Source organism: Lynx canadensis, chromosome E2 (assembly GCF_007474595.2).
Source record: "Lynx canadensis isolate LIC74 chromosome E2, mLynCan4.pri.v2, whole genome shotgun sequence".
In the NCBI taxonomy this organism is placed as follows: Eukaryota; Metazoa; Chordata; class Mammalia; order Carnivora; family Felidae; genus Lynx; species Lynx canadensis.
The window spans coordinates 2,043,537-2,060,619 of record NC_044317.1 but is presented as its reverse complement, the minus strand read 5'-3'; the positions used below and the strand labels follow the sequence as shown (position 1 = coordinate 2,060,619).

At 63.0% G+C, this 17,083-nt stretch overlaps 1 protein-coding gene across 1 annotated transcript in view; it reads left to right on the top strand.

Annotated features, from left to right (window-relative positions):
• Nucleotides 1-17,083, top strand: part of JPH3 (junctophilin 3) — a 76,029-nt gene that overhangs the window by 56,145 nt on the left and 2,801 nt on the right. Inside the window, exon 3 of the mRNA XM_030298162.1 lies at nt 15,709-15,833. Within this exon, the coding sequence (XP_030154022.1) occupies nt 15,709-15,833 (125 nt within the window). The remainder of the gene's footprint in view (nt 1-15,708; nt 15,834-17,083) is intronic.

Here is a 17,083-nt window from a genome sequence, read left to right as displayed (position 1 = left end):
GAAGCTGGGCCTTCCGCCCCTCGCTGGGGCCAGGGATTGCGGGGCACAGGGTGCCCCCGACGTGTGGCCCGACATCCCTCACGGCAGACGGCTTCCTCCTCTGTAAAGCTGGGCGGGGGGGGGGCACCGCCTGCCGTGTGTCTGGGGCACTGTTGTTGACTGGGGTCCAGGTGACGCTCACCCGTCAGGCCCCGTCTTCTCCCTCTGCCACGAAGCAAGGCCCCTGGCGGCTTGGCCGGATGGGCGGTCTCCGAGGGGTCCTTTCGTGGCCCGGCCGTCACGCGCTCACCGCTGCCGACCGTGGCTGGGCTCCAGAGGCCACCCCCCTCCCTCATCCACCTTGAGGCCGGGACCCCAGCCACCGAGCCCGCGCTCCTCCCGCCGGCTGCCTGCACTTGCCTAGACCTGGTCTCTGGGGAGCTGCAGGCACTCGACAAACACGTCGTTAATCCCGTCCGGGTCCCGTGAGGTTACCTCCTGCCTTCGGAGGCCTGCACACCAGCGCTGAAACGTCTCCCAGCTTCTTGGGGGAGGACTTCAGGGAACCCGGGCCGCTCCCGGCGTCTCTTGCCAGGTCGGGTGGGTGGGTAACCCGTTTGGGACCCGGGATGCCCACCTGCCGGGAGGGGTGGACGGGTGAGGTCGATGTCCTCCTCGCCTGACTCGGGAGGGGCTGAAGAAAGGGGGACTTGGGTCCCTTGGGGCTAACGCTGGTGCCCTGACGCGTGCTCTATCATCGTGGGGAAGAGCGGGCCCCCGGGTCAGACCCGCGCTGCCTCAGTCTCTCCCCTCGGGCGGGTCGTGGGACGTCCGGTGCCTCGGTGTCCTTTTCGGTAAACCGGGGTGGTCCCGCTGCAGCCTGTGGCCCGGGGCGAAGGCTCTGGGTGGGCTCGGGGAGGAGAGGAGGCCAGGCTGTAGCCTGAACAGCAGCGCCCCACACCGCCAGGGCCTGTCCGCAGGGCTGTGTGCACGCTCCCTGGATGCCCGCGGTTTCGGGCCTCTGGGCCCAGAGAGGCTGGAGTGTCCGGCTGCACGGGGAGCCCGGCCACCTGCCTGGGAGCTGCCGCGGGGCCAGCTCGCGTGCCGGCCTCCAGAACACGTCTGCCCTTCCGGGGCTACAGACGTGGCGGGTCCGTATCAAGCCGGGCCTGCTGCTGCAAGGCCCTGACGGAGACTGGCCTCCCTCCCTCCCTCCCTCCCGCAGAAAGGAGGGCAGGCCCTAAGGAGGGGTCTGGACGGGCACGGGTGGGCGGCTGTTGCGGGATAGCCGGCAGCAGGGGCGGTGGCCTGGGGGGAAAGTTCTGGAAAGGTGGCACCTTTGCCTCTCTTTGTCCCGTGACTGAGATCCTGGGAGAAGCAGGCTAATGGGGAAGCTCCGGGGGGCAGAGGTGAGAGCACAGGGCACGGCCCCGACTGGCATCCGTGCTGCCAAGGGTCCCCTAGGGCCTGGCCTGTCTTCATTGGTTCCGCAAACACACGCTCGTTGATTCTGCCTGTGAACGCTGCTGTGCAGGCACCAGGACCCAAGTGGGGGGAGCACAGGTGAGCGTCTGCCCGCCCCCGCCAGGAGGCGCCTGGCCTTGGCTTATGCTGTCGTCTTCTCCTTTCCTTCCTCCTGACCTTCCTTCCGGTGGCTCCGTGCACCCGCGCTGCCTGCCGCTGGTCGGGCACGCTGTTCCGACGGCCTGCGGGTAGGAGGCGTTCCTGGAAAACTGCAGAAGTGTTCTGTCAGTTCAACAAATGCCCGTGCCGCGGCCTGCCCCGTGCCAGCCACCGTTCTGGGTGCAGGGGACGACGGTCCACAGTCTCGTGGAGCTCACGCGCTGACCAGGAATACAAACTGAGCTCGAAGTCCCTGTGGCTCTGGGAGCTTCTCAGCAGGGTGGAGAGTGGGAGGGGACCAGGCCAGGAGAGCCGTTTGGTCAGAGATCGAGGAGCCGGTGGGATTTAACCGGGGCTCTTCCTGAGCCAGGCAGCATAACGGTCCCCAGAGAGCGGCAAGGCGGTATCCGGGACAGGTTTCACGGGATGGCGGACGGCGCGGTCACCCCACCCCACACCCAGGAGGGCCCCGCACTGGGGGATCCGGGGCTCGGCATGGCCGTCTCGCAGTTCCCAACCCCAGCCGTCGCGGCACGTAAGTGTGGTCTCGACTCCCGTGGGACGGGCGCTCAGCTGCCAGCCCCTGGCCTCTCCGGCCCCTGGCATCCTCGTCGTCATCCACGACGGTGACCAGGTTGTGCTGGTGAGGGAGCTCCCGTTCCACCATTACCCGCTGCCCCAGTGGGGGCCTGGAGGGCGTGGCTGCTCAGGGCCACCCTGAGCCGAGGGGCTCATGGCACATCTGGTGGGCCACGTGGCAGGAGCCCCTTGTTCGGCCCCATCGGACGGTGGCAGATCAGCGCACGGAGAGTTGCCGGCCCGGTGGCCTGCCCGCTGGCGGGAGGGGCAGACTGACCGCCAGGCCCACCTTTCACCTGCGCTGGGTCTCCTGCTGGTGACGGCTGATGCGTCCTCCGCTTTGCTGCCCCGTTGACGTGGTCCCGGAGGGAACCGTGCTGGGCCCCCGCCCGGTGCTGCCCTGCCGAGCTTTCTGGAGCGCGCGCCCTTCCTCTCCTCTCCGACCCGCCGAGGCCAGCGGTCCTAGGCCCGGTCCGGACGGGTTCCTTTCCTAAATGAACGTGACGGGGTTCTTCCAAAGAGGATGTTTCAGGCAAGACGTCGAGTCCGCAAACCACAGAGGACACGGACGTGAGCTTCCCCAGCTGGCCTTTAGGTAAATGTGTGTGTCCCGTGGGGGGGGGCCCTCCCCAGCCCAGCCTTTTGTGCCCGAGGAAGATCACACCCACCACTTGGCTCTCCCTGGGGTCAGGATGTGCCGGGGCCTCTGCCTGGCTCCTTCCCCTCCCCCACATACCGCCGCCCCGTCCCCGGCCGGTGCGCCCGCCCGCGGGTGGAGGTGCGGCACCCAAATTAGCCCTCTTTCCACTTGCTCAATGGGTGTGTAGGCTACTCGCAGGGTGGCGGTTTGCCTGCTATTCCTGGCGCGTGGGGGCTTGGGTGTGGGGTGAGGGAGGAGAAGAGGGGGCGCTCCGTCTAAACATAGACCGCGGCAGGGAGGGGTGGCGGAGAGAAGGGCAAGATGATGTTGGAAAATCAGCTCCTTGAGAAAGCGGGTGCCTGAGGAGAGGAGCCTGCGGGTTGCCATGGCAACTGGGATGAGCCCCCCCCCCCTCCCCGGCAAGAAGGCTGGGCCCGATGGGCCTGTTCTCTGGGCTTCCAGCCGCAGAAGGTCAGTGCGCCCGCTGTGCCCCCAGGCCGGACTTGCCTGCGGGAGCCTCGGTTTTCTCACCTGTGAAATGGGGTCGGCGGTGGCAGCCTGCCAGTTTCTTTGTAAACTCCCACAAATTAACGAGGAAGCACCCCGCCTTGCTCCGAATAACCAGAACGCGAATTAAAACAATGCGGTGTTTCACCTGTCCGCTTGGGAAAGATTTCTTAAAAATCGACAGTCTGCCTAAAATTAGCGCAGATGTGTGGAAGCAGGCAGTCTGGAAGCGTGTCCTGGAAGGTGGATTTGCGTGTGAAATACCCAACATGCAGAGATGCCATCAGACCGCGTCGATCGGCAGGGGCGGGCTCGATTTATTTCGGCACAAAACCCGCTAAAGAGAACAAGAGAGCTCTGTGTTTGCTGGTGTGGAACAGTCTCCAGGATACAGTGTTGGGTTAAAAAAAACAAAACAAAACAAAAAAACCAACAATGAAAAGGCAAGAGGCAGAACCGAGTGGCGTGCAAACGTCTGCGTTCGGAGTTTCTGACGCGTGTGACCGTGTGAAGGTTGCTGCTTGGCCATTTGGCACGCTGTTATGCAGGCACTAAAAGCCATGAGAAATACCTTCGTAAACTTGTAAGTAGGTGTCCGTGACATATTAGCGGCAAAAACAACTAACGGGAGAAAACAGAGTATGGCCTCGTTTATATTTCGAAAATAAGGCACCGGTGCTTTTAAGTACAAGGACAGTGAGCCGCTGAAGAACGTACCGGAAGTCGGAGTGGCTACCTGTGGGACGTGAGTAGATGGGGACGCTTGAAACCTGCGATCCTCAGGCCTGCTTCCACACCGCCCGCTCCCTCTGGACTTCGCCTCCTTGTTTCTGACCTGCGAAGCCTCCCCTGCCCCTGGGCCTTTGCACCTGCTGTTCCTTCATCCTGGAACTCTTCCCCTGGCCGCGCGCCCCCGCCCCCCGTCACCTGCAGCTCGGGGATGCCCGTGTCCACCCCAGAATGCTGCTGCCGCCTGCCGCTCTGAGGTTCTGTCCAGGCCAGTCGTCGCCATCAAAAGTGCTACCTCCTCAGGGCAGGGCCCGCCCTGTGATTTGAGTCCCTGGTGCCAGCCTGTGGTCGTTGAGGTCACCAGACCCGCTCGTCCTGGTCGGGGGGAGGCTGGTGGCCTGTGGGGGCACTTGTGTGCCTGGGGTGTGTCTGTACCCCTTCTGTCTTAGCCGTTCCGGGAGGGTGGCTTTCTAGAGTTCTGTTTTCATAGCAAAGAGTTTCTTTTACTCCAACAGGAGCTCCCTAATGCAAGTTGAGAGGCGGCCTGGGTGCTGTGGGGGAGTGGGGAGCGGGCGTCACCGGGTCCTGCCCTCCCGTGCACGTCGTGTCCCCACCTGCCGGCCCAGCCCAGCCCTCTTGTCCTCAGCTCCTGCCCAAGAGACGTACTTGCAACACCGCAATGAAAACAGCTTGGGGAGCTGGGGCGTGAGCTTGCTTCTAAGGGCAGAATCGTGAAACTAGCTAATGGGGCTGGTGGCATCGAAAACCGCTGGGCTGTCCCCTCCGGGCAGCGGAGCGTTGTGGTGTACAAGCTGTATCTTGTTAGTGCTACAAAACCCACAAAATACCTGCTAACAAGAACCACCAGGCTGTGCGCCGTTTTCCTGACCCTCTGGAGGGATCCTTCGAGGATCCTTATTCTGTCCCTTCTTATGGATGAGGGAAACTGAGGTCAAGAAGCCAGACCCGGTCATCCTAGGAAGCCGGGGCACTGGGGGTGTACGGCGGGGTCAGGACCACTTCCTGGGGTGAACCTGGCCTGGGTTGGAGGTTCACGAAGGGCAGAGCGCTCACGCCCTGTAGCAGGTGGGACGGCGGTCCTCAGACTGTACCCTTATTTGGAATAAAGGAACGTGACTGCGGCTGTAATTAAGGTAAGGATCGCCAGATGAGGTCATCCTAGATGACGTGGGCCCTGAACGCAGGGACAGGTGTCCTTAGGGAGAGACGGGAAGGCCAGGGAGAATGGAAGCCGAGATGGGAGTGGCATGTCTGTGTACAAGGACCCAGGTCTGCAAGCACCGAGGATTACAGCAACACCGGAGTCCCCCAGCAGCCCTGCGGCACCGCGGTTCTGACTGCGGGCCCCCAGAGCTGGGAGAGAACACTGCTGTTCTCCCCAGGACATTGACACGGCCCCCAGCCCACCCACCCCCACGCGGGGCAGGGTCTCAGTGTCCGGCAAAGGCCACTCCTGACCCCAGGTCTCCTCAGCCCCGTCCCTAGACCGCCGGCAGCCGGAGCGCTGGCGGCTGGACGTCCATCTCCGACAACACTCCTTGACCCCCGTTGGTGTCTGGCTGCCTTTGTGAGTCAGCCTTGCTCGACCCGGCTGGTGCACCGGGCACTATTTCCTTCGTTAGTTTGCATTTTTCTCTTCGAGGATTTTTTTAATAGGAAAAAAAAAAAAAATTGGGGGTAGGGAGAGATGTGGCAGAAGAGAAGCCCGCTGTTGTGGCTTGATCTAGAATGTTCTCTGGCTTTGGAGGCTGCTCCAGTATCTGACCAGGTGACATCTGCTTTGCAGAGACCCCGGCGGGGTTCAGGCTCTACAGAGACCTCCCCCTGCCCCAGATCCTGGCTCCGGCAGAAAACCCCCTTAAAATAACTGCAGCAAGGGGCGCTTTGCTTTCAGATTATACCATCTGGCTCCGAGTTCGTGTTTGACTTGAGTAGCTCTTAAAAATCCCGCCGATCCCCCACCCTGCTGGCACACCTGAGAACTCCCAGCCTGTCTGCTGGGCTTCAGGGCTGGTGGCCCACATGATGCAGTGACACAGCACGTGTGACAAATGGTGGACCGCCAGTGCCCAGGGTGGCACGTTTCCCGTGGGGCGCAGGGCTGGGGGCCCTGGCTCAGGCTCCCAGCTCCCAGAAGAGCCCCAGGGCTGTGTTTGGCAGCCCCGGACAGAGCACCTGCCCCCCACCCCCACCCCGACAAGGTGGCTCCTCCCCCCGGGAAGGAGGGACCTCTGGGGAAGGTTTCTCTGTTGGACGAGGGGACTCGGGCTGCTATAAATCGAATTACGTGATGACTTCCCTCCACCCCGCGTGTGCCTGCAGGCGCGGCCCCTCACGCTGGGCGCCTGCCTTCCATACACCGCCCTGCTGCGCCCCCTGCACCCCTTGGCCCCAGAGGCGGGTCCCCAGAACTAACAGGGCTTATCGGCAGCACCTTGACAGTGTGTCCTCACGGGCGGTTTGTATTCTCCGTCTCAGGGAAGCTCCCCCACCCCACCTTCTAGGTTTGAGGGAACACAGGCCCCTCGTGTGCCCCCAGCTGGCAGCCTAATGGGGACTGAGGTACAGCAGGGAGCACTGGGTCAGCCTTGCTGACTCCGCGGGGCTGGGGGGCCTGAGGGTTTGTCTCCAAGCGATGCCGATGCTCCAGGTCCCGGGACCCCGCTGCGGGCAGCACGGGTGAGTGCTGGCCTCCGGCTGGTGTGTCCCATCCTGGGGCGAGCGGTTCCTTTAGGCGGGCGTCTACGGTGCGTTTGGGACCGTCAGACGTGGCCAGGGTTCCCCGCGACCTTCTGCCGGGGAGGAAACGCATACCCGCACGCCCAGGGAAGGCGCCTGGCTCTCAGCTTGTGCGAGGACTCTGATGGCTGGTCGGAGTGGCCGAACACAGGGTTCCCGGACTGTGGCCAGAAGCCCCTGGGCAGAGTGCAGTCCGGGACTGCTGGGAGATGCCTGCCCTGGGTGGGGGGAGCAGCCCCGGCCTGAATCCTAATTTGCTTTCGAGGTTGCCCATGTGGTTCCTGTAATCAGCCTCGGGGTTATGCCAGGAAGGGACGTTCCACTGTAGATGGGAGGGACCCCACGCGAGGACCCAGGACCGCCACAACCCGGGGCCCCTCTGACCGAAGCAGCTTGCTCCTATGTCTTTCATGTTTGTTTATTTTGAGAGAGAGCACCAGCAGGGGAGGGGCAGAGAGTGCGGAGCAGGCTCCACACTGTCACCCGGAGCGCGATGGGGGCGGCTCGTTCCATCTCACGAACCTGAGATCGTGACCTGAGCCCAGGTCGAGAGGCAGACGCTCGATGGATGAGCCACCCAGGCACGCCCTCCCTGCCAGTCCCTTGGGTGGGCCTGGCCCCTGGTAGCGGGGGTCAGCTCTGCACCTAGAGGTCCACGGGCCCCGGCCGGGGGCAGGGGTGGGGCATTCTGAGGGCAGCAGGGAAGGGGCTGGGAGAGGGAGCAGGGCTGACTCGAAGCTATAGCCCCCTCCCCGCAGTTGGGTGGGGCTGCCGTCCAGGGCTCCCTGCTGCTTTAGTGCTGGGGTCTCCGCGGTCCCCCGCGGGGAAGCTGGGGTCTGCCGGGGCTTGGGGACAGAGGCAGGGGGTCAGGCCCTGAGCCCAGGCCTGTAACCCACACCCAGGACTCCCTGTGCTGGTCTCTGGGGAGGCCCCATCTTCCCGGCACCCCTGACTGACCGTGGATGGAGTCCTGGTCTCCGGGGCAGCTTGGCCTTTCCCGAGCTGGGTTCCTGTGATTCTGCAGGTTGGTGGGGCCTGAGAACCCGCGTTTCTAACCAGCTCCCGGGTGGTGCCGTGGCTGCTGTCACTTGAAAACGCTCAAGCCAGCCCAGCCCCGGGGCGGTGGTGGGGCACAGTCACACGCGGGGTGCCCTGAGCACCGGCTCCTGCCCCTCCCCGGATGGGAACGTGGGGTGGGGCGGGGGCTGCGCGGAGTGGGGCCTTCTGGGAGGGAGGTGTGTTCTCGGCCACAGGAGGGGCCTTCTCCCCACTGGGCAGAAGACCCAGTGGTCTGGGCCGGACGACCCAGTGGTCTGGGCCGGACGACCCAGTGGTCTGGGCCGGACGACCCAGTGGTCTGGGCCGGAAGGCAGCTCCCGGCAGGTTAGTGACCGTAGACACAGGATAATGGCACCAGCGTGTCCCCCGGGAAGTAATGGTTCTATAAGTGTCCACGCCTGCATCCTGGCTTTGACCTGCCAGCGCCTGCTCACGGCTCTGCCAGGGCCCCACGCGGGGCGGGCTGCACACAGGTTCTGCTCCACGACCCGGGTAGTGCGAAGGCGTCTCCCGCCGCCGGGCCACGGGCTGAACAGTGACCCGCACACACGTGAGCTGTGGAGCGTGCGTGGCCCGGACCCTGAACCTGAGCTGGGTGCCCGTGTGGCGCAGGACCCTGCTCACGGGAGGGGGTGACTGCTGACGGGGACGTGGGTTCTTGGGGGAGTGGAGATGTTCCACAACTAGTGGTGGTGGCCACATAGCCCTCTGAATGCACTACAGGCCCCAGATCGTAAGAGGGTGAACTGTGTGCTACAAGAAACCGGGGCAGGGGCGCCTGGGTGGCGCAGTCGGTTAAGCGTCCGACTTCAGCCAGGTCACGATCTCGCGGTCCGTGAGTTCGAGCCCCGCGTCGGGCTCTGGGCTGATGGCTCGGAGCCTGGAGCCTGTTTCCGGTTCTGTGTCTCCCTCTCTCTCTGCCCCTCCCCCGTTCATGCTGTCTCTCTCTGTCCCAAAAATAAATAAACGTTGAAAAAAAAAATTTAAAAAAAAAAAAAAAAAAAAAAGGGGCGCCTGGGTGGCGCAGTCGGTTAAGCGTCCGACTTCAGCCAGGTCACGATCTCACGGTCCAGGAGTTCGAGCCCCGCGTCGGGCTCTGGGCTGACGGCTCGGAGCCTGGAGCCTGCTTCCGGTTCTGTGTCTCCCTCTCTCTCTGCCCCTCCCCCGTTCATGCTCTGTCTCTCTCTGTCCCCAAAATAAATTAAAATGTTGAAAAAAAAATTTAAAAAAAAAAAAAAAAAAAAGGGGCGCCTGGGTGGCGCAGTCGGTTAAGCGTCCGACTTCAGCCGGGTCACGATCTCGCGGTCCGGGAGTTCGAGCCCCGCGTCGGGCTCTGGGCTGATGGCTCAGAGCCTGGAGCCTGTTTCCGATTCTGTGTCTCCCTCTCTCTCTGCCCCTCCCCCGTTCATGCTCTGTCTCTCTCTGTCCCAAAAATAAATAAACGTTGAAAAAAAAAAAAAATAAAAAAAAAAAATAAATAAATAAAAAATAAAAAAAAAAAAAGAAACCGGGGCAGGTGACAGTTAGTGTCCAGATGCCATCTCCACGTGACCTGTCCGGGTCGCCTCTGGGGGGTCGGGGGTCCGCCTCGCAGATTGCTGGGAAGGAAGGCTGTGTAAGCTCGAGGGCAAGGCCAGTGTCCTCTGTCCACAGGCTGTGGGGGTATCATGCACGTGGACACCCCCAGTGGGAGGGGAAGGTGTGGCGCTGGGCAGGTGCCCTAGTGTCGCAGAGGTGTCCCCTGCACTGAGGCCAGGCTCCCCACGATTGCCCTGAGGCTTTCGGGGGGTCACTGGAGAGGAGGGACTGGGTAGCCCGGCAGCCTGCCTTCCTAAATGTGCCCCAAGTGTGTCTCCACTTGTGAAAGATGCTCCTCCACGTGGCTCAGGACCGCGTCTTGCACCATTTTCAGCTACAGCCCTATCGCGGCGCCCCTGGGCCATGCCCCTGGCCTGAAGCAGTGTCCTGGGGCTGCCCTGACAAAGGATCACAAGCAGGAGCCTCTAAACGACAGGAATGTGCCCTCTGCCAGCTGGAGTCCAAATCCCGGTGCCACAGGGACACATTCCCTCGGAAGGCTCCAGGGGAGGGTCCTTCCCGCCTCTTCCAGCGTCTGGTGGCCCCACCCCTCCATCTCTGCCCCCGTGGCTGCCTCCACTGTGTCTGTGTCCCCTCGACTTGTAAGGACACCAGTCATGGGATTTAGGCCCTCCCACAACTAAGTACTGAACTAAGTACATCTCAAAGACCCCACTTCCAGATAAAGTCAAGGTCCCAGGTCCCAGACGGATGTGAATTTGAGGGCAGGGGATGCTGTTCATCCCCTACAAAGCCCTTTCCAAAGCAGATGTCCTGGGAAGGTGGTGGCCTGAGTCACTTATCAGAGACTCCTGGCACCTTTCTGAGCTGGAAGAGAACTTGTGTCATCAGGCCAGACCAGTGAAGCATGCGAAAGCCCAGACCTCTGTGCCTCAGTTTCCTCCTCTGTCACAGATGTGAAAACAAGTCCTCTGTGGAAGATCCCTGACCTCAGGCCAGGGTGTCTGCGCGGTGGCAACGAATCAAGGGCTAGTGAAGGGGGAGTCCCTCCAGCACGGGGCCCCTTGGCCCACCTGTGCACGCTCAGCAAGGACCCTCCCTGGGTGCCCCTTGGTCCCACCAGAGACCCTCAGTTACCAGCACTGGTGACAGCTGGGTGCCCAGCAGCTATGTCCCACGGGGACCTGAGCGCTGAGGCCTACGTTTCGAGTAGACCTGCCCTCGGGTAACCAGGAACGGGGTGCTGTGAAGATGGGCAAATTCTGACTCGGGTGGGAGGGTCTGGCGAGGCTGGAGACCTGAGGGCAGGGGACCCATCACAGGGTGACACAGGCCCACCTCTTTGGGTCTGGGGTGGCACTGGGGCGGGAGGCCCCCGTTCCAGGGTGTGGGAGGGGGCCGCTGTCTGTGGGGTCTGGATCGGGTGCAGGGGCCCAGAAGACGGGGGGCCGTCCGGGAGGGCTGGATGCGGAAGGCAGACAGGGGTGCGGACTGTGGTCGGGGGCAGCTGGAGGGCTCTAGCCTTGGGCGCGGTGGTCCTGAGCTGGGACCAGCAACGTAGATTTCCGGGCCCGGGCCCAGACCCAGACCCTCCGAGGCCGACACTCTGGGGTAGCCAGGCTCTCTGGCTGTGTCACGCCTCACAAAGGACCAATTTCCCAATATGGTCACATTCACAGGTTGTGGACGGACGGGGGTGGGGGCGGGAAGCCAGTCCAGTCCAGGCGGTAGCGGTGGAACTGGTTGGGCGGTTGGGACGGGCACGGGCTGGTCCCCCTACGTCATGTCACCGTCCTCTGCCGCCTTGTCTTAAGCAGCCCCCGAGGCTGCCTACCCCGCGTCCCCCCCGCCACCAAAATGTCCCTCCTGCACTGCCTATCCCACGTCCTGTCTGCGCGGTCTGCCCCACGCCCTTCCCGTGCGGTCAAAGCGAGGTGGTGTTGCGCATTGGGAGGGGACCCCGCTTCCTTCCCGCCTGCTCTCCAGGTCCCTGACCTGCTTGTGGGGGTGGGGGCCTGGGGCGTCGCTCTCACTACTCCCCCTGAGACAGACTGGCCAGCCCAGCCCTGAGGGTCACAGGGAAGATCGAGCCTCATGATGTGCTGGGAGGTCTTCTCTATTAAACGCGCTCACTCTTCTCGATTCCATTTTATTTTAGGGCTGGCACGGCTGATTCTTCTTCTATATGTGTGAACGTATATATGTAAATACACGTACAGTGTTAGTGAATTAACGTTTGTGGTATTTTTACTAAGCGGAGAGGTGGAAACCAAACAGTGGCCCCTCCAGGGCTGCCGTGTGCTGGGCCGGGGACGCAACGTGTCCTCCTCTCCGGGAGTGTGCCCGCCACGGGAGGGTCAGAGGTGGGGGCGAGGCCCTGTCCACAGGGTCACGGGGCCGCACCCCACCATGCTGGCCTGGAGGTCGGGCGTCCACAGGGCAGTCTGAAAGCAGTGACAGGCTCTCACCGTCCACTGGGGCTCAGGCCACAGGAGTGAGGCGTGGACGCTGCCCGCAGATGCTGTGTCCACCTGCCCTGCCTGGAGGCACACTGGTCTCACCGGGAGGTGGGGAGGGGGGTGACTTGACTTCCCAAGGTCTGGGACAGGAACGGAAGAGAACAGCAGTCTTGTTCGCTTTTCAGACAAGCCCCCCCCACCCCCCACCGGCCTGGGAGAGGCTGCCGTGGCCAGGCCGCATGTCCCCTGGGGACACAGGACCCGAGGTGGTGACACCCACGTTTCCATGCGCGTCGCCGGGGCACGTGTGTGCAGAAACGCTTACAAACAGTGCCCCGTTAGCCCGAGTCTTGGGGGTATTTAAGTGGAGTCCTTCGGCAGGATGCCTGTATGATCACACGTGCACGCTGCTCCTCGGAATGAGGGGCCCCCAAACTCGCTGCTTTAAGCAGCACAAAACCTCGCTCTTGTTTTCCTGCGACCTCAGCCTGTGAGCCGCCTCGTCCAATCCATCAGGCTGTGCTTGGCTGTAGCTCCGAAGGCTCTAACCTCTCCTCCTCAACAACCATCTGTAGCTGCCCATTACCTCCCGTGGCCTCTCCTCTAGTGGCCACACTCGGTAACCCGTTTCTGCTGGGTGGCTGGTCCCATCTGTTGGTCCAGAGCTGTGTGGGCTCCACGACCACCCACATTTGTCTGGTCGGCAACAGTAACTGTTAGGAACGGAGAGTAGCAGCTCGGAGAGGACGTTCCCACGTTCTCGGCGAGGAGTCTGGGCAGGGGGTGTGTGCCTGCCCTAAGGTCCAAGTTCAACTTGGAGGAAGAGGAAGAAAAGAGCTACTGTGGAATAGCACGGAGCCCCGTTCCAGACTCTCGCTGCTGGTCTTTGGGTCCTTCCAGCCCCTTCTGGTTGTTTGGCCAAACTCTTTGTGGGGGCCCAGCAACCTAAACCTGTGAGGCTGAGAAACTTCTTCCAGGTCCCAAGCCTGGCCCTTGCTGAGCCACGGGTTTTTGTCTGACGTGTGCCCCAGATGGCATCCTTGCGGTTCCCTGCTTGCCTTGGCCTCCAGGGAGCTCAAGCCCTCAGGTACGTACTGTGTGTTACTGTCAGCTCAGCTGCTCTCCTTTGTTCGGGCTCCTTGTGCCCAAACCTATCTGTCGGCCTTTTACTAGAAGGTACCGGGGGCCAGGCCCGGTGAGCGGTATCACGGTCCATGGGACTGCAGCCACGAATAGGCCCGGCCATTGTCCTCAGTCTTTCCAAACTTCACTGTGCCTCCCGGTGGGTCTGGGGGCCCCTGTGCCCCTTACATGACTGTCTCTGGGGCTCGGTTTACAGGCCCCATAACATACTCCCTTTTCAGCATTCTGTCACACCGATGGCAGCCCGCCACGCACCCGAGGGCCAGGCCTTCCCAGACTTGTTGCGCGAGGGTGTCTGAGAGGCAAGGGTGGTCGTCGCCTGCTCGGGTCCCACGATTCACGCTCCTTTGCCAGACGATGACCCCAGGTCCCAGGATAAGGGCCACACCCGGTGTCGCATGCAGCAGCCACAAGCCGTCAGGCCGAGACCATGGCGGGTGCTTTGTCCACAGCAGCAGGTGGCTCACAACTGCCCACGCTGGGGCAAGGTGGGGGCGGGAGTGACAGAAGGGCCGTGCCTGTGCTCCGTGTGACAGGCACGGACCCCTCTGTGACGGACGCGTCCTGGAGCCAGGCGGAAATGGTGGACACACAGCTCAGTGAACACAGTGCCCCAGCTGTGCACTTGTGTTTCGTCATGTGAACTTCACTTCAGTTAAAATAAGTTACAGAACAGTCAGCTGGGTGGGGAGCACCCAGAGCAGGTCCACCCGGTGAGGGGGAAGTGGTGTGGTGGGTACCTCGGGCTGTGGGGAGGGGGTGACTGATGATGAAGGACACGGGGTCTCGGGGCACTGAAGGTGTCCTAAAAACGACCGTAAAGACGCTGAAAACCACTGCATCGTAGGTCTTACACGGGTGAACGGTGTGGTTGGAGTTACAGCTTAATGAAATGGTCATTATCCCAGATCAGCCCGTGGAACATTCTGTGGAAAAGCTGTATCATTTCCCCAGAGCCAAGCTCAGGGGCGGCTCTGCTTCTGGGGAGGGGGGCGTCGAGAACACTCCATCGGCAAGAGCGCCTCTCTCTCCCGGGGCCGGGCCTCCTCTCTCCGTCTGTGTTGAGGCGCCTGTCTCTGTTTCGGGGGACACGGGGGCCCATGTGAAGGCCCCATGTCAGGGTTGCTGGGCAGCGTGTGGCAGAAACGGCTTCTCTGGGGCTTCTGGAAGCCCCTGGCATGTGGGGAACAGGTCCCCAGGTAGCAGTGATCGTTTGTCAACTCATCTGTTACTGATAACAGGCTGCCTGTCCTGGGGACAGGCCACGGTGTGTTGGTTTCTCTGGGGTTGGGAAGCAGTGCCCCGGAGCCAGGACACGAGGCAGGTGAGACGCGTGGACCCCTGGTGTTATCCTACCCTGTTTGACGAGGGAAAGAGGGTCTCCTTTGGGATCGGCCGCCGAGACCCCGTGGAGGCCGGAGTCGGAGCCGCTGGGACGGCTGGGTGGGAAGGTCCTGCTCACAGCTACAAGGTGCTGTCCTCAGGCTCAGCTGGGGGCCCGTCACCGCACCTGCAACCACGCTGGGCTGGGGCATCATTGTCTGGTGTGGGCTGTCAGCACGTGTGTGTCCATGGAAGGTTCACGCACCTGAGCGCAAACCCCCTTTGCTGGAGTCCCCACGTCAGGCCTGTGCGTAGGGGCTGAAATCAGTGCTGCCTGAGTCCGTTTGACTCCCCGGGCAATACAGCTCCTCCACAGCAGGGCTGTGCCTGTGCTCCACGTGACGGTCACCCCCAAGTTTAGAGCTGATGGGAGCTGAGCCTCCCCTCTGGGCAGAGCCTGTGGGAAACCAGCTCTCTCTCAGCAGCTGGAAACCATGATTCATACAGACATAGAGAAGTTTCTCAAACTCTCTGATCTGGTCTCTTCCACACATAGAGGGCTAGTGATTGTGCTTCCAGAAGGTGCCACAGGATGGCTGGGACGATGGGCTGCGGCGACTGCCGAGGGTCAGGGTGGGTCAGGGTGGCCCCGGGGCCTGCCACGGTACACCCAGCCTCGGCTCCCCGGGGCTCCCTCCTCAGAGCCCAGAAGGTGCCGGTGATGGGAAGAGGGAGGCCAGGTGCACGCAGGGCCGGGCGGTGGGGCAGCAGCGTGTGGGGGCTTCTCTGGCGGCTGCCAGGTTGGTGCTGTCTTGGGAGGCAGGTCTGGCTCCGACGCGGTCTCCAGAATGGCCAGCCGGTGCCCTCCCTGGGCCCGGAGCCAGGCCTGGGGAAGGGGAAGGTGTGCTTTGTTCTTTCTGCCCTCAGACCCGCTCCTGACGGCCGCCTGGCCCTGCCCCCGAGCCCGGCCAGCCAGTCGCTCAGCCCACACGTGTGGCTGGGCACAGCTCTCCCCCGATTCCTTCCCGGGCAGCCCAGCATTCGCCAAGCTGCTGCTGCTCTCTGGAGGCCCAGAGCCGAGTCGGCTGTGCGCTCGGGCCCCTATCTAGGATGCGGCCACGACGCAGGGAAGGAGGAGAGCTTCCCGCAGCGGGTCCCGGGGCTCATGCAGGCTGACTGCTGCTTCAGGCCAGGCCCTGCCCTCGCCGGGATGTGCTCCGTGCCCGAAGGCGCCGGCAGGCACTCAGGCCCGGCCACACGGGGGGCAGTGTTTGCTGAGTGAACGAACGAATACGTGAGATCGGAGGCCACGGCCCTCCCCGTCTTGCTTCTGGAGCCCTTACCGCCCTCCCTGCCTCTCCCTGCCAGGACGTCGCACTCCCGGGCCAAGGCTGAGGCCGCCCTCACCGCAGCGCAGAAGGCCCAGGAGGAGGCGCGCGTCGCCAGGATCACTGCCAAAGAGTTCTCCCCTTCCTTCCAGCACCGGGAAAACGGTGAGTGCGCGTCCTCCGAGGGGCATAGGTGTGGGGCCGCGGCACACGCCTCAGACGTGCCGGTCAGGGCGTGAGGCTTCTGCACGTTCCGCCTCCGCGTCTCAGTGCGCTACTGCTGCCTTCCCCGGAGGTCACCGTCTGCCTGTTCTCCCTGCCCTCCCCACTCCTGTTGTTCTAGAACTTTCTTCTGGAACCAATCGGTCCGACCAGGTGGCTGCTAGGAAGGTAGGAGCGTTGCTAGGGCAGTTGAAGTAGGGCTTCAGTATTAACGAGCTGTGAACCGCCCCGTGTGACCAGTGGGGGCGGGTCGAGGCGGACAGAGGGGCTCTAGAACAGTGAGGGGAGCTCCTGCCCTGTCCTCCGGGAGAAGCTGGAAGTCACTGTGCGTCAGCCAGACGCGTGACCTTCTCCGTCCCTCGGGAAGCCGGCAGCCTCCCTCTGCTGGGTGGAGTCCACAGGGCCTGGTGTCCGGGCTCGCCCGGCCCCTGGGCTTAGAGGTGCAGGACAGGGCAGGGCCTCGATCACTGCGTCCTGTCCTAGGGTGCTCTAGGGACCCCCATGCAGGCGTTAGCTCTCAGTGTGGTGCTTCACAACGCTGCACTTGAGCGGTGCACTGTGGCCCCGGCCCCGTGTGCCCGGCCACAGAGGCATTTCCTGGCCACACTGTCACGTGATGGATGGGGTATGCACGGACTAGGGGGTGGGGGCTGACTCCATACCCCAGTGCTCACGGGTCTGAGGACCCCCGACCCTGCCTCCAGGACCACGTAGGGCCTCCCTTGGTCACCCTCTGTGGAGGAGACACCCTTTCAGGTGGCTGCAGCTCTGCCTCGTTCTGCCCGCTGGCCCCACCTCAAAATCCCCAGAAAGGAGACTGGGGCCGCTGTGCCTGCGGCCGACAGCATGGGGACTGGGCCCAGCCCCACCAGACCGTGGGGGGCTGTGTGTCCTGCGGCCCCTCCCGCCCAGGCTCAGAGACTCTGGCACGGAGTTGGAGAGAAGACCACTCCTGTCACGCTGCACCCAGGGAGGCCGTGAGGCCCTGGAGAAGGTCACCTAGAGCGAGAGGCTTCCTTCCACCTTCGGGAGGGAGCTGTCGGAGGTGCGGCCTAAGCCTGGAGCGGGCCGGCCTCGCCCGTGCCTGGCACCCTTGCCTGCTGAGCCTCGGGTCTCTCCTGTAGCCAGGGGGCAGGACCGGAACCTCTGCCTGCCACTGCCCCTCCAGACCTGGTCACCCTCCCGGTGGGTGT